At 45.2% G+C, this 26,795-nt stretch overlaps 2 protein-coding genes across 7 annotated transcripts in view; one reads left to right on the forward strand and one right to left on the reverse strand.

Annotated features, from left to right (window-relative positions):
- The window catches only part of c4h14orf180 (chromosome 4 C14orf180 homolog), a 140,312-nt gene extending 139,404 nt beyond the window's left edge, over positions 1 to 908 (reverse strand). For all 4 annotated transcript variants that reach the window (XM_070879271.1, XM_070879268.1, XM_070879267.1 and 1 more), the window contains exon 1: positions 860 to 908. The gene's annotated coding sequence lies outside the window, so the exon portion shown is untranslated. The remainder of the gene's footprint in view (positions 1 to 859) is intronic.
- Positions 903 to 22,435, forward strand: LOC139263349 (uncharacterized). 3 transcript variants are annotated; one of them, XM_070879273.1, is made up of 5 exons: positions 903 to 972; positions 15,512 to 16,521; positions 17,811 to 18,028; positions 21,127 to 21,289; positions 21,503 to 22,435. In XM_070879273.1, exons 4-5 carry the CDS (start codon positions 21,184 to 21,186, stop codon positions 22,018 to 22,020), a joined length of 624 nt encoding a protein of 207 aa, XP_070735374.1. In that variant the 5' UTR covers positions 903 to 972; positions 15,512 to 16,521; positions 17,811 to 18,028; positions 21,127 to 21,183; the 3' UTR covers positions 22,021 to 22,435. The 3 variants fall into 3 exon arrangements, with proteins under 3 accessions (XP_070735374.1, XP_070735375.1, XP_070735373.1); XM_070879274.1 differs by having other exon boundaries at positions 15,512 to 15,714; XM_070879272.1 differs by having other exon boundaries at positions 15,512 to 18,028.
- The last annotated feature ends 4,360 nt before the right edge of the window (positions 22,436 to 26,795 follow it).

A 26,795-nucleotide genomic window follows, 5' to 3' on the forward strand; every position in this document is an offset into this window, starting at 1 on the left:
AATGTTTCCCCTGCGGTCTGGCACGAGACCTGGACCCGTTCAGATGAACACCTGATGCCACTGTGTGCCACTCTGCCCTTAAACATCATCAAGGTCACTGCTCAATTCCGTAAACTCCTCCTCAGTCAGCCAAATATCTGCTGTCACAATCCAAATTAAACTATTTGAATCTTTAGAACAGGGATCATGATGACGACGACTGTTTATGAAAGTTTTCCCCTGGCTGCGCTAACTGTTCCTGTCTGGATCACTGGGAGGCTGGGCCTGGAAAGGTCCAGGTCTCCTGCTGGGGCCAGCTCAAGGTTCCAGACACTGAATGGTCTGAACTGGCAGCTCGCTGGTTGTCATTCACCCACTACCACGCTCAGAGTCACACCTTGGGTCATTTTTCAGCCATATTTCCCACATCGTCCCTTCCATACCCGTTTCTGCAAACCCTGACCCCAGTGACTGTGTATCCCCTTTGTCTGAGGTATAATGCTTTCCCTCACTTTCTGCCAGCCAGGGCAGCTTTCCCAAGCTAGTGCAGTTTTAATTAAACCAACAGCTAGCAGCACCATCTCAGTTAGGGCAAAAGAGGTAGTTAAATCGACAATTAGCAGAGAAAGTGAGGCGGGGGGTGGGGGGGAGGAAGGCGAGTGGGGGGTGAAGAGGGGAAGGTGAGGGGGGGACAGAAGGCGAGAGGTGGGGGAGAGAGAAGGTGGGGGCGAGTGGCAGGGGGGAAAGGGGAGGGCGGGGGGGCGGGGGGACGGCCGGTGTGTTGAAGTTTTGTTTATCAATACAGATGGTGATTGCCGAAGAGCCGCGCTGATCGCCGGGCCGCCACTCTCCGGAAAGGTTCGCGGAGCCGCTCTCTTACCCCGATCCAGCGCTCCAGCCCGCTGCACAAGCGTCACTTCCGGCACGGGGTTACCACAGCAACGGCCGTTTCGGGAGCTGATAAAGAGACGCTGGGCTGGTCCAGGCAAACTGGTTTGTTGCTGCAACTACTTATTCCGTTTTAGCCTGTCCAAGTTGTTAGAAATTGGAGATTATAAGCTTCCATGTCATTTTAAATTATCTTTAAGCTGTTAGATTTTTTTTAATGTTTGGGAAAATACCATAGAATTCATTAAAAATCTACAATTAATTTTCACTTTCCAGATACAGTAGTGAATGTTTTAGAAACATAGAACATAGGTGCAGCAGCAGGCCATTCGGCCCTTCGAGCCTGCACCACCATTCAATATGATCATGGCTGATCATTCAACCTCAGTAGCCCATTCCTGCTTTCTCTCCATACCCCCTGATCCCTTTAGCCATTAGGGCCACATCTAACTCCCTTTTGAATATGTCCAACGAACTGCACTCAACAACTTTCTGTGGCAGAGAATTCCACAGATTCACAACTCTGGGTGAAAAAGTTTCTCCTCATCTTGGTCCTATATGTCTTACCCCTTATCCTTAGACTGTGACCCCTGGTTCTGGACTTCCCCAACATCGGGAACATTCTTCTTGCATCTAACCTATCCAACCTCATCAGAATGTTATATGTTTCTATGAGATCCCCTCTCATTCTTCTAAATTCTAGTGAGTATAAGCCTAGTCGATCCAGTCTTTCCATATATGGTCAGTCCTGCCATCCCGGGAATCAGTCTGGTGAACCTTCGCTGCACTCGCTCAATAGCAAGCACGTCCTTCCTCAGATTAGACCAAAACTGTACACAATACTCAAGGTGTGGTCTCACCAAGGCCCTGTACAACTGCAGTAAGACCTCCCTGCTCCTATACTCAAATCCCCTCGCTATGAAGGACAGCATGCCATTTGCTTTTTTTGCTGCCTGCTGTACCTGCATGCCGACCTTCAATGACTGATGTACTATGACACCCAGGTCTCTTTGCACCTCCCCTTTTACTAATCTGTCACCATTCAGATAATAATCTGCCTTCCTGTTTTTGCCACCAAAATGGATAACCTCACATTTATCCACATTATACTGCATCTGCCATGCATTTGCCCATTTACCTAACTTGTCCAAGTCCCCCTGCAGCCTCTTAGCATCCTCCTCGCAGCTCACACTGCCACCCACTTAGTGTCATCTGCAAACTTGGAGATATTACCTTCAATTCTTTCATCTAAATCATTAATGTATATTGTAAATAGCTGAGGTCCCAGCACTGAACCCTGCAGCACCCCACTAATCATTGCCTGCCATTCTGAAAAGGACCCGTTTATACCCACTCTTTGCTTCCTGTCTGCTAACCAGTTCTCTATCCACATCAATACATTACCCCCAATACCATGTGCCTTAATTTAGCACACTAATCTCTTGTGTGGGACCTTGTCAAAAGCCTTTTGAAAGTCCAAATACACCACATCCACTGGTTCTCCCTTTTCCACTCAACTAGTTACACCCTCAAAAAACTCTAGAAGATTTGTCACGCATGATTTCCCTTTCATAATTCCATGCTGACTTGGACCGATCCTATCACTGCTTTGCAGATGCACTGCTATTACATCTTTAATAATTGATTCCAGCATTTTCCCCACCACCGATGTCAGGCTAACCGGTCTATAATTCCCTGTTTTCACTCTCCTTTTTTAAAAAGTGGGGTTACATTAGCTACCCTCCAATCCATAGGAACTGATTCAGAGTCCATGGAATGTTGGAAAATGACCACCAATGCATCTACTATTTCTAGGGCCACTTCCTTAAGTACTCTGGGATGTAGATTATCAGGCCCTGGAGATGTATCGTCCTTCAGTTCCTTCAATTTCCCTAACACCATTTCCTGACTGATAAGGATTTCCCTCAGTTGCCCTTCTCGCTAGACCCTCGGTCCCCTAGTATTTTCGGGAGGTTATTCGTGACTTCCTTAGTGAAGACAGAACCAAAGTATTTGTTCAGTTTGTCTGCCATTTCCTTGTTCCCCATTATGAATTCACCTGATGTTGACTGCAAGGGATCTTCATTAGTCTTCACTAATCTTTTTCTTTTCACATATCTATGGAAGCTTTTGCAGTCAGTTTTTATGTCCCCTGCAAGCTTCCTCTCATACTCTATTTTCCCCCTCCTAATTAAACCCTTTGTCCTCCTCTGCTGAATTCTAAATTTCTCCCAGTCCTCAGGTTTGCTGCATTTTCTGGCCAATTTATATGCCTCTTCCTTGGATTTAACACTTTCCCTAATTTTCCTTGTTCGCCACGGTTGAGCCACCTTCCCTTTTTTATTCTTGCGCCACACAGGGATATACAATTGTTATAGTTCATCCATGTGATCTTTAAATGTCTGCCATTGCCTATCCACCGTCAACCCTTTAAGTATTATTCTCCAGTCTATCCTAGCCAATTCACGTCTCATACCGTTGAAGTTTCCTTTCTTTAAGTTCAGGATGCTAATTTCTGAATTAATTGTGTCACTCTCCATCTTAATGGAGAATTCTACCATATTATGGTCACTCTTCCCCAAGGGGCCCTGCACGACCAAATTGCTAATTAATCCTCTCTCGTTATCTAGGATGGCCTGCTCTCTAGTTGGTTCCTCGACATATTGGTCAAGAAAACCATCCCTTATACACTCCAGGAAATCCTCCTCCACAGTATTGCTACCAGTTTGGTTAGCCCAATCAATATGTAGATTAAAGTCACCTATGATAACTGCTGTACCCTTATTGTACGTGTCCCTAATTTCCTGTTTGATGCCATCCCCAACCTCCCTACTACTGTTTGGTGGTCTGTACACAACTCCCACTAACGTTTTCTGCCCTTTGGTGCTTCGCAGCTCTACCTATATAGATTCCACATCATCCAGGCTAATGTCCTTCCTTGCTATTGTATTAATCTCGTCTTTAACCAGTAATGCTATCACACTTCCTTTTCCTTCCTGTCTGTCCTTCCTGAATATTGAGTACCCCTGGATATTGAGTTCCCAGCCTTGGTTACTCCGTAATCCCAATTACATCATACCCGTTAACAGCTATCTGCGCAGTCAATTCATCCACCTTGTTACGAATGCTCCTCACATTGAGACTGAGAGCCTTCAGGCTTGTTTTTTTAACACTCTTTGTCCTTTTTGAATTATGCTGTAATGTGGCCCTTTTTGATTTTTGCCCTTGATTTCTCTGCCCTCCACTCTTGCTTTTCTCCTTCCTACCTTTTGCTTCTGCCCCCTTTTTACTTCCCTCTGTCTCCCTGCATAGATTCCCATCCCCCTGCCATTTTAGTTTAAACCCTCCCCAACAGCACTAGTAAACACTCCGCCTAGGACATCAGTTCCGGTCCTGCCCAGGTGCAGACCGTCCGGTTTGTACTGGTCTCACCTCCCCCAGAACCGGTTCCAGTGTCCCAGGAATTTGAATCCCTCACCCTTCCACCATTCCTCAAGCCACATATTCATCTGAGCTATCCTGCAATTCCTACTCTGACAAGCACGTGACACTGGTAGCAATCCTGAATTAGTACCTTTGAGGTCCTACTTTTTAATTTAACTCCTAGCTCCCTAAATTCAGCTTGTAGGACCTCATCCCTTTTCTTACCTATATCATTGGTACCTACATGTACCACGACAGCTGGCTGTTCACCTCACCCCCCCCCCCCTCCAGAATGCGCTGCAGCCGCTCCGAGACATCCTTGACCCTTGCACCAGGGAGGCAACATACCATCCTGGAGTCTCTATTCCCCTTACAATCGAATCCCCTATCACTATAGCTCTCCCACTCTTTTTCCTCACCTCCTGTGTAGCAGAGCCACCCCTGGTGCCATGGACTTGGCTGCTGCTGCCTTCCCCTGATGAGTCATCTCCTCTAACAGTACCCAAGGTGGTGTATCTGTTTTGGAGGGAGATGACCGCAGAGGACCCCTGCACTACCTTCCTTCCACTGCTCTGCCTGATGGTCACCCATTCCCCATCTGGCTGTGTAACCTTTACCTGCGATGTGACCAACTCACTAAACGTGCTATTCACGACATCCTCAGCATTGCGGATGCTCCAGAGTGAATCCATCCGCAGCTCCAGTGCCGCAATGGGGTCTGTCAGGAGCTGTAGCTGGATACACTTCTTGCACATGTAGTCGTCAGGGAGACAGGTAGTGTCTCTGATTTCCCACATAGCACAGGAGGAGCATGACACAGGTCTGGGCTCTCCTGCCATGACTTAACCCTTAGATTCACTTAATTGGTAACAAAGCCAAAGGTTTCTTACTGATAAGAAAAAGGAAAAGGATAAGGAAAAAGAAAAACTGCTTGATATGAAGCAAAGCCATTCAAACAACTGAGTTGTACTGATAACCTTGCAGCGAACTAGTAATTTAAACGTAACAACTTGTTTAATTTGCAATAAAGCCAATAACATTTTAAGACTTCCTTACCTTTATAGGAGTGATTTTTTTTGACAAGTGGTGCAACAGACCAACTACAACTTACTGAACACAGAATCAAAAAAAGAGAAACTTGCCTTTTATATAGCGCCTTTCATGACCTCAGAACGTCCCAAAGCCCTTCACAGCAAATTAAATACTTTTTGAAGTGTAGTGTTGTAATGTAGGAAACAAGGTAGCCAATTTGTACACAGCAAGATCCCACAAAAAGCAATGTGATAATGAGCAATTAATCTGTTTTAATGATGTTGGTTGAGGAATAAATATTGGCCTGGCCACCAGGGATAACTCCCCTGCTCTTCTTTGGCATAGTGTTGTGGGACCCTTTGCATCCAGCTGAGAGGATGGACAGGACCTTAGTTTAAGATCTCATCTGAAAGATGGCACCTTCAGCATTGCAGTACTCCCTCAATGTTACATTGTAGTATTAGCCTCGGAATTGCACTTAAGTCTCTGGTATGGGACGTGACCCCACAAGCTTCTGACTCAGAGTGTTATCACTGAGCCACAGCCAACACCCTAGAGCGGACAGGAGAACAGTGAATTCAGAGGATGGAAGGCAATGGCAGTTGAGATGAAGATTACGTTACATAGGATTACATAGGATATACAGCACAGAAACAAGCCATTCGGCCCAACCAGCCCATGCCGGTGTTTATGCTCCACTTGAACCTCCTCCGATCTTTCCTCTTCTAAATCTATCAGCATAGCCCTCTATTCCCTTCTCCCTCATATGCTTGTCTAGCCTCCCCTTAAATGCATCTATACTATTCACTTCAACTACTTCCTGTGGAAACGAATTCCATATTCTCACCACTCTTTGGGTAAAGAAGTTTCTTCTGAATTCCTTATTGGATTGCTTGGTGACTATCTTATATTGATGGCCTCTAATTATGCTCTTCTCCACAAGTGGAAATATTCTCTCTGTATCTACTCTATCAAAACCTTTCATAATTTTAAAGACCTCTATTAGGTCACCCCGCAGCCTTTTTTCAAGAGTAAAGAGATTCAGCCTGTTCATCCTTTCCTGATATGTATACCCTCGCATTTCTGGTATGATGCTTGTAAATCTTCTCTGCACCCTCTCCGGTGCCTCTATATCCTTTTTTCAATATGGTGACCAGAACTGTACAGAGTACTCTTAAGTGTGGTCTAACCAAGTTTCAATACAAGTTTAGCATAACATCCCTACTTTTCAATTATATACCTCTAGAAACAAACCTTAATGCTTGGTTTGCTTGTTTTATGGCCTTGCTAACCTGTGTTGCAACTTTTACTGATTTATGTATTTGTTCTCTGAGATCCCTTTGTTCCTCTACCCCACCTAGACTTGCACCCTCCAATTAATAAGTGACCTCTCTATTCTTCCTACCAAAATGTAATACCTCACATTTATGTGTGTTGAACTTCATTTTGCTAGTTTATTAATGTCCTCATGTAATTTGTTGCAGTCCTCCTCAATATTGACTATTTCCCCCCCACCCCACCCCCAATTTGGTGTCATCTGCAAATTTAGAAATTGTGTTTTTGATTCCAAAGTCTAAATCGTTAATATAAATTGTGAACAACAGTGATCCCAGCACTGATCCTTGTGGAACACCACTACCCACCTTCTGCCACTGTGAATAGCGACCCTTTACTCCTACTCTCTACTTTCTGTCTTGAAGCCAGCTAGCAATCCATTCTGCTACTTGTTCCCTGACTCTGCATTCTCTGACCATGTTCATCAGCCTATTATGGGGTACCTTATCAAAGGCCTTTTGAAAATCTAGATAAATTACATTACTGCATTAACATTATCTACTCTCTCTGTTACCTCTTCAAAAAGTTCAATGAGGTTGGTCAAGCAAGACTTTCCCTTTTGAAATCCATGTTGATTATTCATTATTGTTTTTTTTTCGTTTCTAGATGTTCTTCTATTTTCTCCTTTAATTTTCCTACCACCAATGTTAAGCTGACTGGTCTGCAATTCCCTGGACATGTTCTATCTCATCCTCTTAAATATAGGTATTACATTAGTTATCTGCCAGTCCTCTGGCACTACACCTTTTTGTAATGAATTATTAAATATGTGTAGCAATGCCTCTGCTATCTCTTCCCTAGATTCTTTTAAAATGCATGGATGCAATCCATCCGGACCAGGGGTTTTATCCTCTTTGAGTTTGATTAGTTTATTTAATATATCCCTTTTTTATTTTAAATGCACTCATTACTAATCTCATCATCTAATGTCATGTTCTATCTCCCTGGTACATACTGAAGCAAAATAATTATTAAATATTTCTGCTATCTCTCTATCGTTACCTGTGGCATTATCCTTTCTATCCCTAAATGGCCCTATTCCCATTCCAACCTTCCTTTTTTTATTGATGTGCCTGTAAAATATTGTAATATTTTGGTTTATGTTCCTTGATAATTTATTTTCATAGTTCCTCTTTGTCTTCCCAATTATTATTTTTTACTTCTCTCCTAATTTCTTCGTATTCTTCCTTATCATGCACTCCCTGCTGTCTATGTAGTTAATCTATGCCTCTTTCCGTACCATCAATTGTTCCCTTAGTATCCACTCACAGGCATCTTCCACCCTTCAATATTTAGTTCGGGTCCTATAATGTCAGGTCCCTCATTGAAATACCTGTGAACTCATCCCTTTTTGGTATGGAAGCAGGTCGTCCTCGATAGGAGGGACTGCCTAATACTAATAATATGGCTTTATTCATCCATGGAGACTCATTAGTGTTTCATTTGTTCTTTCCTTTTAGCAGAATATATTTTTTCTGCCCTCTGCTGAACACCATTTTAAATGTTTTCCATTGCTGTTCTACATCGTGGTTTGCCAATATTATTGCCCATTTTATTTTCTCAAGTTCTATTCTCAACCCCTCAGAATCAGTTTTTCTCCAATCTCTTAACCTGGTTTTTGTCATATTTATGTCTTTCTCAATTATCATCTTAAATCATCATCATCATCATAGGCAGTCCCTCGAAATCAGGCATGTTATATTATGGTCACTGTTGCCTAGATGTTCCCGTACTTTTACATCTCTTATCTGCTCTGGTTCATTCCTCATTACTAGATCCAACAGCGAATCTTCTCTTGTTAGGCTTTTTACTTATTGGGTTAGAAAGGAGTCCAGTACACATTCCATTATTCCTTTTACCTACCTCTTCTGTCCAATTAATATCGGGTTAATTGAAATCCCCCATGATTATTATTCTATGTTTTTTTACAAATGTCCCCAATTTGTTTGCATATTTCTTCCTCCACCTCCCTTCCATTATTAGGTAGTCTGCAGACTACGCCTATTAGTGTGATTGATCCTTTATTATCTTTTATCTCTATCCATGTGGATTCTATTTTTGTCTTGAAGATAGTCGTGTCATATTTTTTTACTGCCATTATGTTATCCCTAATAAGTACAGCTACTCCACCTCCCCTTTTTCGCTCTCTATCTTTTCTAAATATGTAATACCCTGAAATGTTTAATTTCCATTCCTGATTTTTCTATAGCCATGTCTCAGTAATCCCTGCAATGTCTGGTTCCTCACAACGCATGATTGCCTGCAACTCCCTTGTTTTATTACGGACACTATGTGCATTGCTGTACAGACAGCTTAACTAATTTTTAATAGGATTTCCTCTCACTTTATGTTTAACCATCTTTTTAGACTCCTGGGGGTCAAAATTGCCCACTTTTTGCACCCCGTTGCACCACCGGTTGGCGCAAATGGGATGCAATTGCCTTTCTACCTGGGGGCGGGCGGTGGTAGCACCTGGGGCGAAATTTCCCCTGAGAATTTAGGGGTGATTTGGAGTTTGCGCCGTGCCCCACGATTTGTGCCCTGGGCCAGCACACACCCAGCAATGATGTCATCAGCATACATGCCAACTTTTCACCGCCCCCTGCCGACCCCTTTGTGCCATGCGGGGGACATTGCCACGCAGGACGTGAGGCTGGCGCAAGCTGATGTCAGCGCATGCTTCACAGGGCACTAACATCCGCCCGGGGTGCCCCTTAAAAGGGAGGCCGTATGCGCCCTGGGCCACCAGTTTATTTTGTCAATCAACTTTTCCGTCAGCCCTACAATGGTGGCCCTCATCTTGACCGGGCCACCATCATGCTGTCTGGCACGCCTCTTTACATGCCGGCAGCTGGACCGGCTGAGATTGTCCCTGGTAGCCCAGTGGTGGCTACCAAAGGGCCATGCAGAGTCTGCAGTGGCCCTCCCCTTTAAATAAAGGGGAGGGGCAGTGTGGCACATCAGCGCAACATGGAGCAGCTGGGTAACGCTGACCTGTTCAGTGCAGTGCTGACCTCAGCGCTTTGCTGATGCCTCAGGAGCGCCCCTCCAATGAGTTGGAGTGCCTAAGACAGCGCTCCGCCTCGTTTGAGGGACGCTAAGGGCAATTCCACGCCAGGAGCAGGACTTCTGCCATGGGCGTTAACGGACATGGGCCTGGAAGGTTACCATCCCCGCCTCCTGCCCCCCCCCCCACCCCCCGGATGAGCCACGGGGTAATTTCAGTCCCTTGTTCTATAACTCTATTTATTCCCTTGCCATCAATGTCCTCCCTTTATTCTTTCCTAATCTCTCTATTCCTGTTTTGTTTATATTTAGGCTGGTTCCGTTTCTTGTAGAACCCTCCCCCCATTGCCACCTCCTTAATAACCCTTTCTGCAAGGACAGGGGTTCCATCCCGGTTCCAGTGGAGCCGGTCCCATCCGTACAGCTCCTTCCTGTCCAAGAACTGGTGCCAGTGTCTCATGAAAAGGAACCCCCTTTCCCACACCAGCCCTTTAGCCATGTGTTAATTTTCCTGATCTGTCTGCTACTATACCAATTTACACGTAGCTTGGGCAATAATCCAGAGATTATTATCCTTGAAGTCCCACTTTTTAATTTAGGGCCTAACTCCTGATACTCCCTCAGCAGAACCTCTTCCCTGTTCCTATCTATGTCAGTTGTTCCAACATGCACCACAACAAATGGTTTTACCCCCTCCCTTTCCAAGTTCCTCTCCAGCCACCATGAGATATCCCTTACCCTCGCAACACACTCTTCGGGATTCTCATTCTTGGCTGCAGAGGGCGCTATCTATCCCCCTAATTATAGAGTCCCCTATCACTACCACATCTCTATTCTGCTCTTCCCCCTCTTGGATAGCCTTCTGAGCCACAGTGCCTTGGTCTGCATTGTGGCTTTCCTCCCTGAGTCATTGAGCTGGAGTGTCTCCAGCTCACACTCCAGCTCAATGACTCTGAGCCGGAGCGATTCAAGATGGCGACATCTCCTGCAGACGTGTTTGCTCGGGACAGTCTCGCTGTCCACAAATTCCCACATACTGCAGTCCAGACACACAACCTGCCCTGCCATATCTCAGTCTAGCCTTTTTTTATTTATTTGATTAGTTAAAGTCTTTTTCAACAATTATTTATAGTTATATTAGTTAGTCTAATAAGTTAAGCTATATATTATGTTATAGTTTCCCGGTCCTAGTTTAAACCACTGTCCTAGTTTAGAGAGAAATAAACCCGTAATACTCACCAACCAATCATCTACCTGCTATCCTGCGATATCACTCCTTGTTTTTTGGAAATTGTCGAAGGTTTTACCGCCGCTGCTCTCCCTGCTTACACTGCCTTTCTCTTTCCAGTACCTCTGGACTCACCATTTTATCAGGTCTGCTCCTCTCGTCACTGAGATTAAAGCCACTGAGAATGAGGTATTCAGTGCAGAGGCTGAGGAAGGAGAGAGGTTATCTCGGTGAGAAACTCAGGATGGGGCTTGGGGCATGATAGACAATGAGAAGGTGAGGGGTGGGACAAGGTGAGGTGCTCAAAGGAGTAGACTTAGTGATAAGGGCCACACCACCACCGTGGTGGTTTGGTCAGGGCAGGTAGCAAGGGTAGCCAGGTAGGTGGGGATGCTTTGGTAAGGCGCAAGATGTCATCATATGTGAGCCAAATTTCAGTCAAAGCCAGGATGTCAATGCAATCATACACAAAAAGCCAATGGATGGCCAGTGTCATTTTCATGAGTGAATGGACATTCTGGATGAATCCAAGAAGACAATGGCGAGTGGGGTGAGCGGGATGGGAAGGAGGTTGGAAAGATTAGCCCCCAGTGGACAGACACCCTGGACAGGAAGGTTGGCGATAAACAAGGATGGAATGGTGGCAGGAGAGTAGTGATGGGCTGGGGTAGGGATTGGAGAGGAGAAATGAAAGGTGGCATAACTGAACAACAGCAAGGAGAAGAGACACGAGAGAATGGCCCAAGAAAGATCAAGAGAAAAAGAAAACAGATTGAAGTTATGAACTTGTATTTGGAGTGGCAGCCAAAAGGCAAACGCAAACTGCGCAGAGGGAACTCGGATTACATGGGCATGACAGGAATCAGTAGAAACATGTCTTGGCCATAAAAAGAGGATCTTACCACTTACTCCAGATATTTTGTATCAGATGGATCAAAAGTTATCAGTACACTCAGTTTCTTAATATTACAATAAAATATCATCATATCTAATTCCTCAATTGTCAGCCCATAGGCACAAACATTGAATCAACAACCATATCAAACTTGTGGCCACTTGTGGGGTAGTCCAAAACTAGGGGCCATAAATATTTGATAGCCACTAATAAATCCAATAAAGAATCCAAGAGAAACTTCTTTACCCAGAGAGTGCTAGAATGTGGAACTTGCTACCACATGGAGCAGTTGAGCCAAATAGCATAGATGCCTTTGGGGAAACTAAATAAGTACATGAGGAGAAAGGAATAGAAGGATGTTCGCTGACATTGTTAATAGTTCTCTCTCCTCAGGTAGTGTCCCCCTCTCCTTCAAATCTGCCGTAATCACCCCTCTCCTCAAAAAAACAACCCTTGACCCCACTGTGCTTGCACCGCCCCATCTACAACTACCCTATCCTCTCCAAAGTCCTTGAACGTGTTGTCGCCTCCAATATCCGTGCCCAACTTTCCCAGAACTCCATGTTTGAATCCTTTCAATCCGTTTCCGCCCTGCTACAGTACCGAAACGGCTCTCATCAAAGTCACAAATGATATCCTTTCTGACTGTGACAAAGGTAAACTATCTCTGCTCGTCCTTCTCGACCTGTCTGCAGCCTTTGACACGGTTGACCACTCCACCCTCCTCCAATGTCTCTCCACCACTGTCCAGCTGGGTGGGACTGCACTCACCTAGTTCCATTCTTATCTATCTAAGCGTAGCCAGAAAATCACCTGCAACGGCTTCTCTTCGCACCCCACATCATTACCTCTGGGTATTTATTCTTGGCTCCCTCCCATTTCTCATCTATATGCTGCCCCTTGGCGACACCATCTGAAAACATGGTGTCAGTTTCCACATGTACACTGACGACACCCAGCGCTACCTTACCATCACTTCTCTCAACCCCTCCATGGTCTCTAAATTGTCAGACTGCTTGTCCGACATCCAGTACTGGATGAGCAGAAATGTTCTCCAATTAAATATTGGGAAGACCGAAGCCATCGTCTTTGGTCCCTGTCACAAACTCAGTTCCCTAGTCAGCGACTAGCATCTGTCTTAGGCTGAGCCAGACTGTCTGCAACCTAGGTGTCATATTTGACCCTGAAATGAGGGTCAAATATGACACATATCCACGGCATAAATAAAACCGCCTATTTCCACCTCCATAACCTTTCCCATCTCCGCCCCTGCCTCAGCTCATCTAATGCTGAAACCCTCATCCATGCCTTTGTTACCTCTAGACTTGACTACTCCAATGCACTCCTAGCTGGCCTCCCACATTCTACCTTACATAAACTTGAGTTCATCCAAAACTCGGCAGCTCGTGTCCTAACTCGCACCAAGTCCCGCTCACCCATCATCCCTGTGCTCGCTGACCTACATTGGCTCCCAGTTAAGCAACGCCTCAATTTCAGAATTCTCATCCTTGTTTACAAATCCCTCCATGGCCTCGCCCCTCCCTATCTCTGTAATCTTCTCCATCCTCCCCGCACCCCCCACCCCCCACCCACCCCCCGAGATGTCTGCGCTCCTCAAATTCTGCCCTCTTGTGCATTCCTGATTATAATCGCTCAACCATTGGTGGCCGTGCCTTTAATGCCTAGGCCCTAAGCTCTGGAACTCCCTCCCTAACCTCTGCCTCTGTACCTCTCCTTCCTCCTTTAAGATGCTCCTTTAAACCTACCACTCATCTGCCATAATTTCTTCTTATGTGGTTCAGTGTGAAATATATTTGTTTTGTCTTATAACACTCCTGTGAAGCGCCTTGGGACGCTTTATTACATTAAAGGCGCTATATAAATACAAGTTGTTGTTGTTACGCAGATAGAGTTAGATGAAGTAGGATGGGAGGAGGCTTGTGTGGAGCATAAGCACCTGCATAGACCAGTTAGGCCAAATGGCCTGTTTCTGTGCTGTAAATTGTATGTAATTCCATGCAAAAATACGAAAGTACTCCACAAATACTCCACAAAGCAAACCTCGCAAATTCAACATAAGTTGGCCTTTTTTTAAAGTGAGTAGCCCTCTGTGGGCTCAGTGGGTCAAGGCACCAATCCTTGATCTGTCATGATTCCCTGATGGTTTACTAGGTAACGGCATTAATCTCTAGTTTGTGCTGAGTCCCTGAGGGTAGCAAGTGAAAGAGTGATACTATTGTATGAACAACAGATTTTCATTAACACAGGGTGGCATCTTCATAAAATAATTCATTGAAGCCTTGGATGGGAAGAGGTCTACTGATTAGCTGAATGTGAAGACAGATCTGATCATGAAGATAATTATAATGATAGAGATGAGCTATTGAAACTGAAAATAACTAGTCTACCTTATTACGTATACCAGGTGTTGTTTGAATATGTAAGGATAGGTTTGACCCTTATACATATCGAGATACAGAAAGACCATTGTCTTTTTGTTTCAGCTTTTAACTGATTGAATAAGAAAACTTTAAAAGTAGCTTAAAGTCTATGTTGATTACATACATAGGTGCGTAGGATTCTATAACAAGTATCTTAAGTGCTTTCGATCAGATGAAGTATCTTAGGAGACTACTTCCATCCTTATTTAAATGAAAGATTGAAGATAATATGCAAATAGAATTCCAAACCCTTATGGCAACAGTTTGAGTTTGAAAGCCAGCAATATCCTATTGCGAAGTGTTTTGTATATTGCTAAATTCACACTAGAAACTAATGTAAAACATATTGGGATAGAATTTGGCTTATGACTATTTTTGGGTGCAGAATGGGGCACCATGCTCAGAGACCACCTGTTTAATTTAAATAAAATCATCATCATGATAGACAGCCCCTCGGAGTCGAGGATGACTTGCTTCCACACTAAAAATGAGTTCTCAGGTGACTGAAGAGTCCAGTGTGGGACCTACAGTCTCTGTCACAGGTGGGGCAGACGGTGGTTGAAGGAACACGTGGGTGGGGAGCCTGGGTTGTCGTGCGCTCCTTCCGCTGTCTACGCTTGGCTTCAGCTTGCTCTCGGCGAAGAGACTCAAGGTGTTCAGCACCTTCCCAGATGCTTTTCCTCCACTTTTGATAGTCTTGGGCCAAGGATTCCCAGGTGTCGGTGGGGATGTTATATTTTTTCAAGGAGGCTTTGAGGGTGTCCTTGAAGCGTTTCCTCTGCCCACCTGGGGCTCGCTTACCATGTTGGAGCAATGAGTAGAGCGCTTGTTTTGGGAGTCTCGTGTCACCCAAGCTATCGTCAACACCTTCACTGAAGCATACAAGAGCATGGGCCTTACACTAAACATCCGTAAGGCAAAGGTCCTCTCCCAACCAGCTCCCGCCATACAGCACTGCCCCCCAGTTATCAAAATGCACGACGAGGCCTTGGACAACGTGGACCCATTTCCCATACCTTGGGAGCCTATTGTCAACAAGGGAAGACATCGATGACGATGTCTAACACCACCTTTAGTATGCCAGTGCAGCCTTCGGTCACCTGAGGAAGAGAATGTTTGAAGACCAGGACCTCAAATCCGGCACCAAGCTCATGGTCTTAAATAAAATAGGCGGCTGCCAACAGTATTTGCCACTCGCATTGTTTAATTAAAGCTTGTCTATTTGGGGGCATTAATATCGTTCATTGCTGATGCCATTTTAAAGACAGCTTGCACCTCTTACAGGAAAGGTGCACTTTGAGTGCAGGCAACTGTGACTGAAGATTGTCAATAATGGCAGGCAGAAGAGAAGCTACAAGAGCCCCCGTTTTTCTGACCCTGCGTTGCAATTATTGGTGGAGGAGTTTGGCAACAGGAGGGACATCTTATATCCACCAGTTAGTAGGAAGATGTCAAAGGAAGCTGCCTTTGCAGAAGTGGCAGATCAGGTGAGTGCCAGTAGCATTGCCGCAAAAAAATGTTAACGACCTCGCAAGGCTAACTAAGGTAAGCCTCCTAACTCACATCTCTCATTACTCCCTGCTTAACCTTGCACTTCCTATTGCTCTAGCACTTACAAACAATTTACTTTATTCTTTACTCTGAGATTAGGGCTAGACATTCCACTATGATCGCTATCGCTCAAAAATGGGCGATATTTCCGGCCTTAGTGTTTTTTTATTTTTCAGGATCGCTGGAATATCACCCATTTTACAGACCGCTAGTGTCGGCTTTTTATTTTGGGCAATAGCCTTAGCCATGTGAAATGGGCCTTAGCGATGTATTCAGTCATGCAAGGCTGGCATCCATAGCAATGGCCGTTCTGTGCTTTTACGTTTTTTTCAAGCAAATAAGTTTTCCCGTGATTCGGCAGTTCAGGGGTCATCTGCGCATGCTCAGAAGAGTCAAAGAGAAGTAGAAGGAGAGAGAAACAAGAGCAGCCATCGGAATTGATAGTTGTAATTTGAGTATTGTCTGTTTATTCTTAAATCTTGGAGCTGTTTATATAAAAATATGTCCAGCGATATAAGTGTCCATGAGAAGGAGGGCGAAAGTCTTTTCGGACGAAGCGAATGAGGCCCTCATAAATGAGGTTGAAAGGACAATTAACCTGGGGTGGGCATGGGAAACATCCCCCCCTCACCTATCAAAAAACATGGAGCGATATCGCCGCCATTGTATCTTCAGTGGCCCATGATAGACGTGACGCAGACCAGTGCCGCAAGAGATGGAACAGCCTGGTTGCTTCGGCAAGCGTAAGTATTAAATTCTTACATTTTAAATTGTAATGATCCACTGAATTAATTAGAATGCAAGTCTGCCGGATTGTAATTAAGCTGGGTAATCTTGGATAACTTCCCTGCTAAGATTTGGACTGGGGTCGGTACCTGCACCCTTTAAGTCTAATTTTGCTCAGATGCCTTACATTTAATTAACAGTATTAATTATTATTTAAAGGAATGACTGGGATCAGACAGACTGCAAACAGTCGGCATTTGTACCACGTTAATTTAGAAGTAGAATTTTTGTGTGCTGCGAGCAAGTCTTTAGTTTGGGCACCGTCACCTTGGTTAGTTTGGTGGATGGGGCACGACTGAGCACTGAGGGGTCCGGTCAGCTTTGCCCAGACTGTGTGAGTGTCACTCACACAGTGACCCAGCCTGGACTGGGGGCGAACTGCCCCAGCTCACTGCCTGCCCTGAGACACTTTAGGACATTAGCTCCGGCCACACGGAGGTCTCCGAGCACAGCCATGGACATGGTGCCCCCTCCCATTACACTTCTGTCACTGCCGAGCTCACCAGCGGTCCTGATTCCCCCTCCAGGGGACCTCCATCGATTCAAATAAACAGCGTACCTCCCCTCAGGTGCCGAATGGCATGGCCCGTGGATGGGGCCTTTCCTGGAGATTGTATGCAAGATGTTTGGTGTGAAGCATTAGTTCCTATACTCAATCTTATAAAATATTTTCTCTGAGCATAGATGTTATAACCATGCATCCATTGTGGATACAAACAGTATTAGCATATAACGTTAAAGTTATGGATGAATAGCATGTGGGGTGACAAATTGTGGATTACAATATCTGTTGTGTTTCTGGAATAGTACCTAGTCAATTAGCTTATGCCATGCTCTTGTCACGTTTGCAAAGGAAGATATCTAACAATTGGGTGGAGAATAGGCGCACCGGAGGAGGCCCTGCTGAGTTGCACCCGCTCACCGATTTGGAGGAACGTGCCGCAGCACTAGTGGGCATCCACTACCGTTCTACCACCCGTGGTGGTGCAGACACTGTTGTTGCACCACATGAGTAATGTGTAAAGCAGTGGTAAACCAGTGGTTATTTAAAGTAATTTAATGGCATTTCATTATAATATATGAATGATGTAATGTTATGCATGCAGCTTCTGTACTCTAAGGTTAATCATATGTAACGTCTCTCGTTCACATTTATTGCAGTAATGCTCCTCGTACATATGCCAGCGCAGCGCAAGCATTCTCATATCTACCCTTCTCTTCTAATAACCTCAATTATGTTTTATAGCTACCCAGACTCCCGAGGTGCAAAGGGAGGCCCCTGCAACAACCCCTTTGCCATTGCGGAAGAAGAAACCGAGGAGGAGGAGGATGACCAGCTTTCATCTGTAGTACCTGCGACCACGTCTTCATCTACAGATGAAATAGTGGGGCCAAGCGGCTTGCAGCAAGCCACTCCAAGGCGTCCAGTGTCCACTCCGACCCCACGGAGATTGAGTCGATGAGGTAGGCATGTGCTGCGACGGGCAGATCCAAATGAGGACATGGTCTCACTGTCAAAGGCAAGCGGCGACATAGATCGAGAACTCCTCCAGGCGCTTGGTGGGTTGACCGGCAACATTGCCACACTGTCTGCACGAATAACGGAGGGCATGGAACGGATCGTTGTGGCAATGGGGCGAACGACCGACTCTGTCGATGCTTTGTGGCTTGCGATAGTTTCGGCAGACGGCACTGCACCCCAAATTGCCGTCCCACCAAGCACCACGACAGATGTGAGACAGGAGGAAGAACTTCCTTCTGACTCGGAAGATGTTTCCTCGGAAACATTTTTATTTAACTTTGCAATTGTCCTGAAGTGTCTTCTAATAACGTAAGGTAAAACATCAATACAATGGTTGGAAACAATGGCCATGGCCAGGCCAGGCAAGGATAAAATGTAACGCAACTGTAACTGTCACCAATGTAAGTTCACACAAAGTGTTCATTTATCAGCTGTTGACACAAGAGTTTTGCAGCTGCGTAACTACCATGGGGCTTTTCCAGTGTGGGTTCATTGCCAGGTTGATTATCCTTCCCGAACCACGTCCTCCTCCTCCTCGTCCTCCTCTTCCGTCTCCCCTCTCTCCTGAGGTGGACCTGCGGTCCCATCTGGCAATTGTTGTCCTCTCCTCATAACTAGGTTATGCAACATGCAGCACAACACAATGAATTCAGCGACCTGCTCAGGGTGGTATTGTAGGTTGCCTCTTCAGTGGTCCAGGCATCTGACGTACTGCTTAAGCACTCCAATTGTCTTTTCGGTGATATTGCATGCAGCGATATGGCTTTCATTGTAGCGCTTCTCGGCCTCCGTCTGGGGCTTACGGCGGGGGATCATGAGCCAGCTGGCAAGGCCATATCCTTTATCTTCCAGCAGCCAACCGTGACCTTCTGGCTCACTCTTAAACAGGTCAGACACAGTGCTCTCACACAAGATGTGCCCATCATGGATGCTCCATAGAAAATTTGCATTTACTGCCATGATTATTTGCTTGTGGTCGACAGCAAGCTGCACATTCAGGGAGTGGAATCCCTTTCAGTTCCGAAACACCTCTGCATCCTGTAAAGGTGCTCGCAGGGCAATGTGAGTACAATCTATTGCTCCCTGCACCTTGGGGAAGTTTGCTATTCGTGAGAAACCCAAAGCCCTCTCAGTCTGTGCCTCCCTGGTCATAGGGAAGTTTATAAAGTCCATCCTGTGTGCGTAAAGGGCTTCAGTCACCTGTCAAATGCAGCAATGTGTGGCGTGCTGAGAGATACCGCAAATGTCGCCAGCTGAGGTCTGAAAGGCGCCTGATGCATAGAAGGAAAGTGCCGCAGTAACCTTAACCTCAACGGGCAGTGCGGTCCTGATAGTGCTGGTAGGCTGCAGATCTCCCTTAATTAGTTGGCATATCTCACTGTTGACCTCCTTTCGGAAGCCCAGCCTCCTAACGCACGTGTTATCGGACAAGTCGAGGTATGATCGCTTATCTCTGTAAATGCGTCGGGTGTAACGTCTACTCCTCGGCAGCAGTCTGCTATCTCTTTGATTGGGCACATAATGCTGTTCAATATGCCTTCTCCCATCTCTATTCTGCAGCAGGTGATTAGTGATCAAAGTTGAGAAATTACAGGCCTCATCACTATAAATCGCTATAAATGCCCTTAATTTGTCCTCAACAAATACAAATGTGATTAGATGATTGGTCAGAGTCAAAAAAGCCCTTAAAATCACTCACAAATTGATTCTCCTCACAAGCACTTGAAGCAGCCTTTTACTCCGAGTTAAAAAATGGCGTCCGTAGTGCCGAGTAGTGCCGAGTTAAGGTCGGTTGATTGTAACTTTTCTTCAGCGTCTTTTTCGGTCAGCGATCATTTGGGCGAATTGTGGGCGAAATGCCGAAAATAGCGATCGATGATAATCTGGATGATAATCGGGCGGAAGTTCCCATTATAAGTACTATTCTCGGCCTTGCACGAGAATGACGTAATTTTTTTAAAAACATAGGCCGGGCAATGCAGCTCAGTCATGTATGCCGAAAGTTGGGCCGGCGATTAATGGGCTATAATCGGGCACTAGTTTCCACTTTTCATCAAATATGAGCGATAACCAGCATCTCAGTGCTTATATGGGCACTAAATGGGCGATGATGTGCCGAAAGTCTAGCCCATATATTTTCAATATTAATATATGAAAAGCATAATCATCGATTAATCAGTATTTCTTCGACCACCACTGGGGCAATTTATGGGGATGGTAGCACAAAACAGGCCATAGTCAATCGGCAGCCTTTTTTCCACCCCATCTAATTATCTTTTCCATTGACATCAGATTTTGAATTCAGTCAAAGACTTCCTCTAAGAAAAAGGATAATGTGTCCAAAGTTCCACATTGACTTTTTTTTGGCTCTATTTAAGATTAACGGTCGATTTTTTAAGCCGAGGTAGTGGCAAAAAAATAATCCGAAGTTTCATCATTTTTCTTTTTGAATTTGGCGCTGTGCAGAAAGACCTTAGCTTCTGTGGGTGGAGCTAATTGATAGCGCCGAAAAACTGAGGCCTGTTCTCTGCACATGTGGGGATAAAAAACCTCCCATTTTCCAACCCCCCCACATGATGAGTCTGCCATTTTTAAAGCGCTCTAGCAGATCTATGAGTACATGTGAAATCGGGAAGGTGTAAAACTAAAAAGGAAATCCAGAGAGCTCATCATATCCTAACAATGGAGAATGAATCTGAAAGGAAAAGGGCTAAGAAATTTACTGAGGACAACAGTGAGGCCCTGGTAGATGCTATTGAAAGGAGATGGCAACAGATTGGCAACAAGGGTGCCAGCAAGCTGAAACCCTCAGCAATGACTAAAGCTTGGGACAAGTGGCAGACGAGTTTTTGGCAGTGGCATTCATCCAGAGGGACGGTAAGCAGTGCCACAAGAAGTGGCAGGACCTTGGCCAAGTAGTTAGTGTAAGTAATATTTTTATGTATGCACTGCAATTACTAGAATTGTAAATGTGACTATCTGTGTGTGCCACGACAGCAGAAGGCCCCTCTCTTAAAAAGTTGTGTTTTCATCTTTGCAGAAGAAGTTGTCACACAACAATCATGAGCGGACAAAAACCGGCAGAGGTGTGCCAAATATGCACCCTCTTACACCATTAGAAATGAGGGTCGCTGGTATGATTGGTGCTGGCTCCAGAAGATCGACCACCCTTGCACAAGCTGTGCCCAGCTACCCGAGAGAGTGTAAGTCCTGCAAATTCCACAGTCTGATTTGGCTAAATGTTAAGTACTGTGTGGGCTACGCTTCAGTTTAAATAGGATGTACTCTCCGCCGGCTACGAATGTGCTATCATTCATCGTGGTCCTTCAAATCAGCCTGTGCTATGTGAGCTTACTCATGTCACCCTGCCCCCTCCCCTGCTGTTAACCATTCGTCTGTTCTGTTATGTTTTGCAGATGTTGCACACGCATCGATGAATGAAGGACAATCTCTCACCGTGGCACCAGAACCAGTGGATGATGAGCAAGATCTTTCACAGCACGATGAGGACGAGGATGAGGATGAGGACGAGGAGGAGGAGGCGAATCGAGGGGAGCAGGAAGATGCTGTTATTAATGAATCGGTGACATTGAATTTGGAGGAGGTGCCGGAGGACAGGCATGTACCAAGCCCTTTCGTGGACGCTACGCTGGAAGCGACATTTTGTGGTTATCCAGCCTCCGATGTCGCTGCGAGTCCCATGATTCCCACACCGAGGGTACGGGTGACGAGGGGAAGGAGACCTCAACACTGCTGTCCTGAAATGCATGACACACCGGAGGTGGTAGAGCCCATGGGAATGAGTGGGGAGAGAATTGAACTAACCAGATCGCTCATTGAGACCATGGGTGAGATGAGGGGAGAAATAGCGGGACTGTCGGCAGAAGTAGCAGGACTGCCAGGAGGAATAGAAGCAACTGTCGGGGGAGATTAGGAAGGGAATATCCGAGATAGCTGCTGTAATACGGGACCACACCCAGGCTGTCACTGCCCAGCGGCAATTGACGGCATCAATTGATGCCACTCCCACTCCAATCCCAGACTAACCTTGGTTGATCCACAGGCCGAAGAGGCCCAAGCCGGGCGTTCCAGATTGCCATCTCCTGTGTCTGTTAACCAAGAAGTGCAGCGCCATACCCTGGGGTCACCGGCAATAGGGCTAAGGCTGCACCAACGGCCAAAGGTAGTGGCAAATGCAAGAGGGGCAATGACAAGAAGGGCAAGTGGCACGGCGGTGTTTGAATAAGGGGGAGGAGAGATGGCTGCAGCTAAAGTTTGTTTGCTGCTGCTGCTGTTGTTGTTTTGCTGTTCTTTTGTTCTTTTATTGTTATTTCTGTTATTTTAATTGAAAAGTTTAAAGTTTGATACAAATGTTTTATTAAAGTGCAGTACAAATGCTGAATAAACTTAATTATTTTTTCTAGTAAACCAACATTATGTATATTATTATTTCAAGTAAACCAAAATCATGTATATTATTTCTTCAAGTAAACCAACACAATATTAAGTACATAATTTTTTAAGATTAACAGGTGCAAATAGTCAACATGGTGGGACACAATGAACAAACATACCATTCAGCCATCATGCTGCAAAACGTTCAAGGATTAGCTGCTGACGCAATGCTCTTGCAATGGCGTAAGGTGCACGAGGCCTCCTCCTCCGCCGTCATCGTCATCCTACAGGATGAAGTGCTGGCATGGATTCCTCGTCCTCCTGCTGCTGCTGCTCCTCCTTGTCCTCCTCCTCCTCATCAAACTCCACCACCTCTTGCCTGAGGTGTCTCTTCAATGTCCAGTGCCTGTTCCCTCATGATGGCTAAGTTGTGCAGCATGCAGCAGATGACAGTGAAGCAACCAGCCTGGTCAGGGGAGTATTGTAGGTAGCCTCCAGAGTGGTCCAGGCATCGAAAACGCTGCTTCAGCTCTCCAATTATCTTCTCAACGATGTGTGGCTATATGGCAGATATTGTAGCGACGCTTGCCTTCTATCCGCATTTTTCGGAGGAGGATCATGAGCCAGGTGGCGAGCCCATAACCTTTGTCCCCCAGCATCCAGCTCTGCCCTTCTGGCTGCTGCTGAAACATAAAAGATATAGCGCTCTCAAGTAAGATGAAAGCAGCATGGATGCTCTCTGGATATTTGGCATCCACTGCCATGATATACTACATATGGTCGCACACAATCTGCACGTTTAGGGAGTAAAACCCTTTTCGATTCTGGTAAACCTCCGAATTGTCTAAAGGTGCTCGCAGGGCAATATACGTACAGTCAATGGTAGCCTGTACCTTGGGGAAGCCAACAATTCTTGAGAAGCCTATAGCCCTTTCACGCTGTGCCTCCCTGGTCATTGGGAATTTGATGAAGTCGTCCCTCCGTGCATACAGTGCAGTAGCCACCTGGCGAATGCAGCTATGTGTAACATGCTGTGAGATGCAGCATACATCCCCGGTTCACACCTGAAAGGAACCAAAGGCATAGAAGGCAAGTGCTGCAGTCACCTTCACCTTTACGGGCAATGCAGTCCTCCTTGTCCTCCTTGACCTTTATAAGTTGCCTTTTTTCTCTGCGACCACTTCCTTTCGAAAGCGCAACCTTCTGACACACTCTGTGTCACTCAGGTGCAGTATAACGCCTCTCTCTGTACACACGATCTGGGTAAGGCCTCCTCCCCATCAGTCTTTGAGCTCTTTGATGCCTCAGATATTGCTGCGTAATTAGCCTTCTCCTTCGAAAAGCAAGCATATAATATGCATGCAGCAGATTTGGCCCTGTTAAAATTGCCCCCATTGCTTAAATTTCCTTCACAACGAATTACTCATGGAAAGCAAGCACATACAGCCTTCCCTGCAAAAGGTTGATGCCCTAGTCGATCGGACCCGCTCTGCAGTCACCTTCACCTCTACGGGCAGTGCAGTCCTCGCAGACGATTCGAAGCTTGGTTTCCAGGGTAACGCGACACACAATTGCGAGTCGGCAGAGATTTCGGCCTGAAATACAACATAGAGAATCAACACTGTGGAGGGCAGGGTGGCAAAATGTACAAATTTGCCCCGAACTGTTGACGTCCCATCTCTTCCGCTACTCCGGGCGGGCTCGAGACACACAGGGTCAGCACGCCGGCCGGCAGGATCGCTTCCTCGGCCGGACACAGAAGCTTGGCGCTTGGCGCTTGGCTTCCACCTGCCCCCCCGACCCGGGCTTCTTTGGAAGCCGAGCGCTGAGCTCCTGTGTCCGGCCGAGGGAGCTGCCGACCCTGCATGCCTCGAGCCCAGCCGGTGAGCAGCAGAGACAGGACGTCAAAATTTGGGTGGTGGTGGTGGAACTTAAGCACCCCTCACGCAATTTTGCTTTTCAACTGGCATAAAGTTTGTCGTTTCCCTCCGCACATTTTAAGTAGTTTATATACAATATAAGTATTGTTCCCTCCCTCCAAAAGCTATAACTCAGCTCCGTTTAGAAAGATAGCGTCGGTAACACTGATTTCGATGGGACTCTGATTTGGTAAGGTAAGGTTTTTTAAGGCGGTCTCCAGCAGTCCCCAGCGCCATTTAAAAAAAATCCTTATTGGCAAAACTCGCAAAAATGACACTATAGGTGGATTTGACCCCAAGTGACGTCATAAAAACAGTACTTAACAAAAACGGCCATTACCTGTTAAGGACGGCGTTATACCCTTGGCGAAACTTGCAAAATTAGGTTAGCTCCAAAAAATACTGATACCTCCAAAAATTTGGCACTAAATTGTGGCGAATTTTGAGCCCTATAGTCTTACAAATATGACATTGGGTAATCTTCATGATTATAGCATAAGAAAAAACGTTAGATAAAGAAGATTTTCCATCAAAACTATTTGTTGCCACGCTATTTAATACCTTTTAGTATCATAATGAATATTATCACACCTTCTAAAGTAATTGCCACAACTAATAAAATTGTAGCTATGGGTATATAGCATTATTACTTCCATTAAATTTCATGCTTAACTGTTCCTGGCAGCTAGCTGATAGCATTCTAATCATTGTAATGGTGTGATTAGTAGGTGCTGAGATGGGGATGGGAAGTGAAAGAATTTGATTGTCACAATTTCTATCATTTTTGTCTTTAAGTTCTGTAATCATTAGAATGATTTAAAAGTTTTTTATTTATTGGCAATCATTCCACATTTGCTTGCAACTTATTTCAATACAAAGCATCTACTAACCATCTTATTAACGACTCCACATACAACCTGCAGTGTGCATTTGGGGGAAAAACATCCATCTGCAGTATTGCATTATTAATAATAATTATTGCATTCTAATAATTTTTATCATAATTGAACTGCTTTTGATTTTTGTATCACAGAATTTCCAGGTGAGGATTTCAAACCTTTGAAGCATTTCCAATGGTGGTTGTAAAAGCAAAAGCAAAATACTGCGGGTGCTGGAATTCGAAATAAAAACAGAAAATGCTGGAAATCTCAGCGGGTCAGGCAGCATCTGTGGAGAGAAACAGAGTTAACAGTTCAGGTCGATGACCCTTCGTCTTGGCGAGATACACTACTGGAGAAATATGCTAATATGTTTGAGGACTCATACGAGGGCATCAAGGGATACAATGCACATATTTGGATTAGGTCGGGTGTCAAACCTATTTTTTGAAGACCAAGACATTAAAATCGTAGGTTGAGCAAAAGGTTGGAGAAAGCTTGAGTTTTAGTGAAGACTGATAGGAGTGACTGGGCCACCCCGTTAATTGTCGTTCCGAAGGCAGACAACATGGTATGGCTGTTGTGGGGATTATAAAATTATCCTGAATCGAGCAGTTGATGATGAACAGTACCCTTTATCGACATCATAGGACCTGTATGCAGAACTGCCGGGAGCCAAAGTCTTCACAAAACTGGGTCTCTCCCATGCCTATGCTCAACTCAAAGTTGACAAGGATAGTCAGCAGTATCTGATGGTCAACACACACAAAGATTTATATTTATACACTAAGTTGCCCAATGGTATCAAGTCCTCACCAAAGATATTTCAGGCTACCATGGATCAGATATTACAGGGAATGAATCACTTTTTGTGCAATCAAGATGTTGATAGCCACCAGCACAGAGAGGGAAAACCTGGAAATCTTAGAAGAAGTATTCAGATGGTTCAATGACCATAATCTGAAGCTGAAGAGGAGTAAATGTATATTCATTCAGTGCGAGGTGGTTTATCTAGGATTGTGGGTTGATGAAAATGGTCTCCAACCAGTTAAGGAGAAAGTGCAAGCCATCATGATGGCTTTGGAACCGAATAACGTTACTGAATTATGATCCTTTTTAGGCATGGTCCAATATTAGGCTTGTTTTCTTCCTGGACTAGCAATGGTGCTCGCACCACTCCATTATTTACTAAAGAAAGGGGTGCATTGGATATGGGACAAAGAGCAGCAGAATGCATACAACACATGCAAGCGATGCTTGAGCAGTTGTGCTCTTCTCGTCCATTATAATCTGACTCGTGAACGAAAACTAGCATGTGATGCCTCTGGGTATGGTGTGGGAGCAATGATCAGCCATGTTATGAATGATGGGCAGGAAAAAACGGTTGCCTTTGTAACCGTACACTCAACAAAAGCGAACAAAATTATGCCCAGATGAGAAAGAGGCTTTGGCAATTTTCTTTGGTATTAAAAAGTGTTGCATATGCAATAACTCAATAGGCTTAGTACCGTGAACTC

This window comes from Pristiophorus japonicus, chromosome 4 (assembly GCF_044704955.1).
Source record: "Pristiophorus japonicus isolate sPriJap1 chromosome 4, sPriJap1.hap1, whole genome shotgun sequence".
Lineage (NCBI taxonomy): Eukaryota > Metazoa > Chordata > Chondrichthyes > Pristiophoridae > Pristiophorus > Pristiophorus japonicus.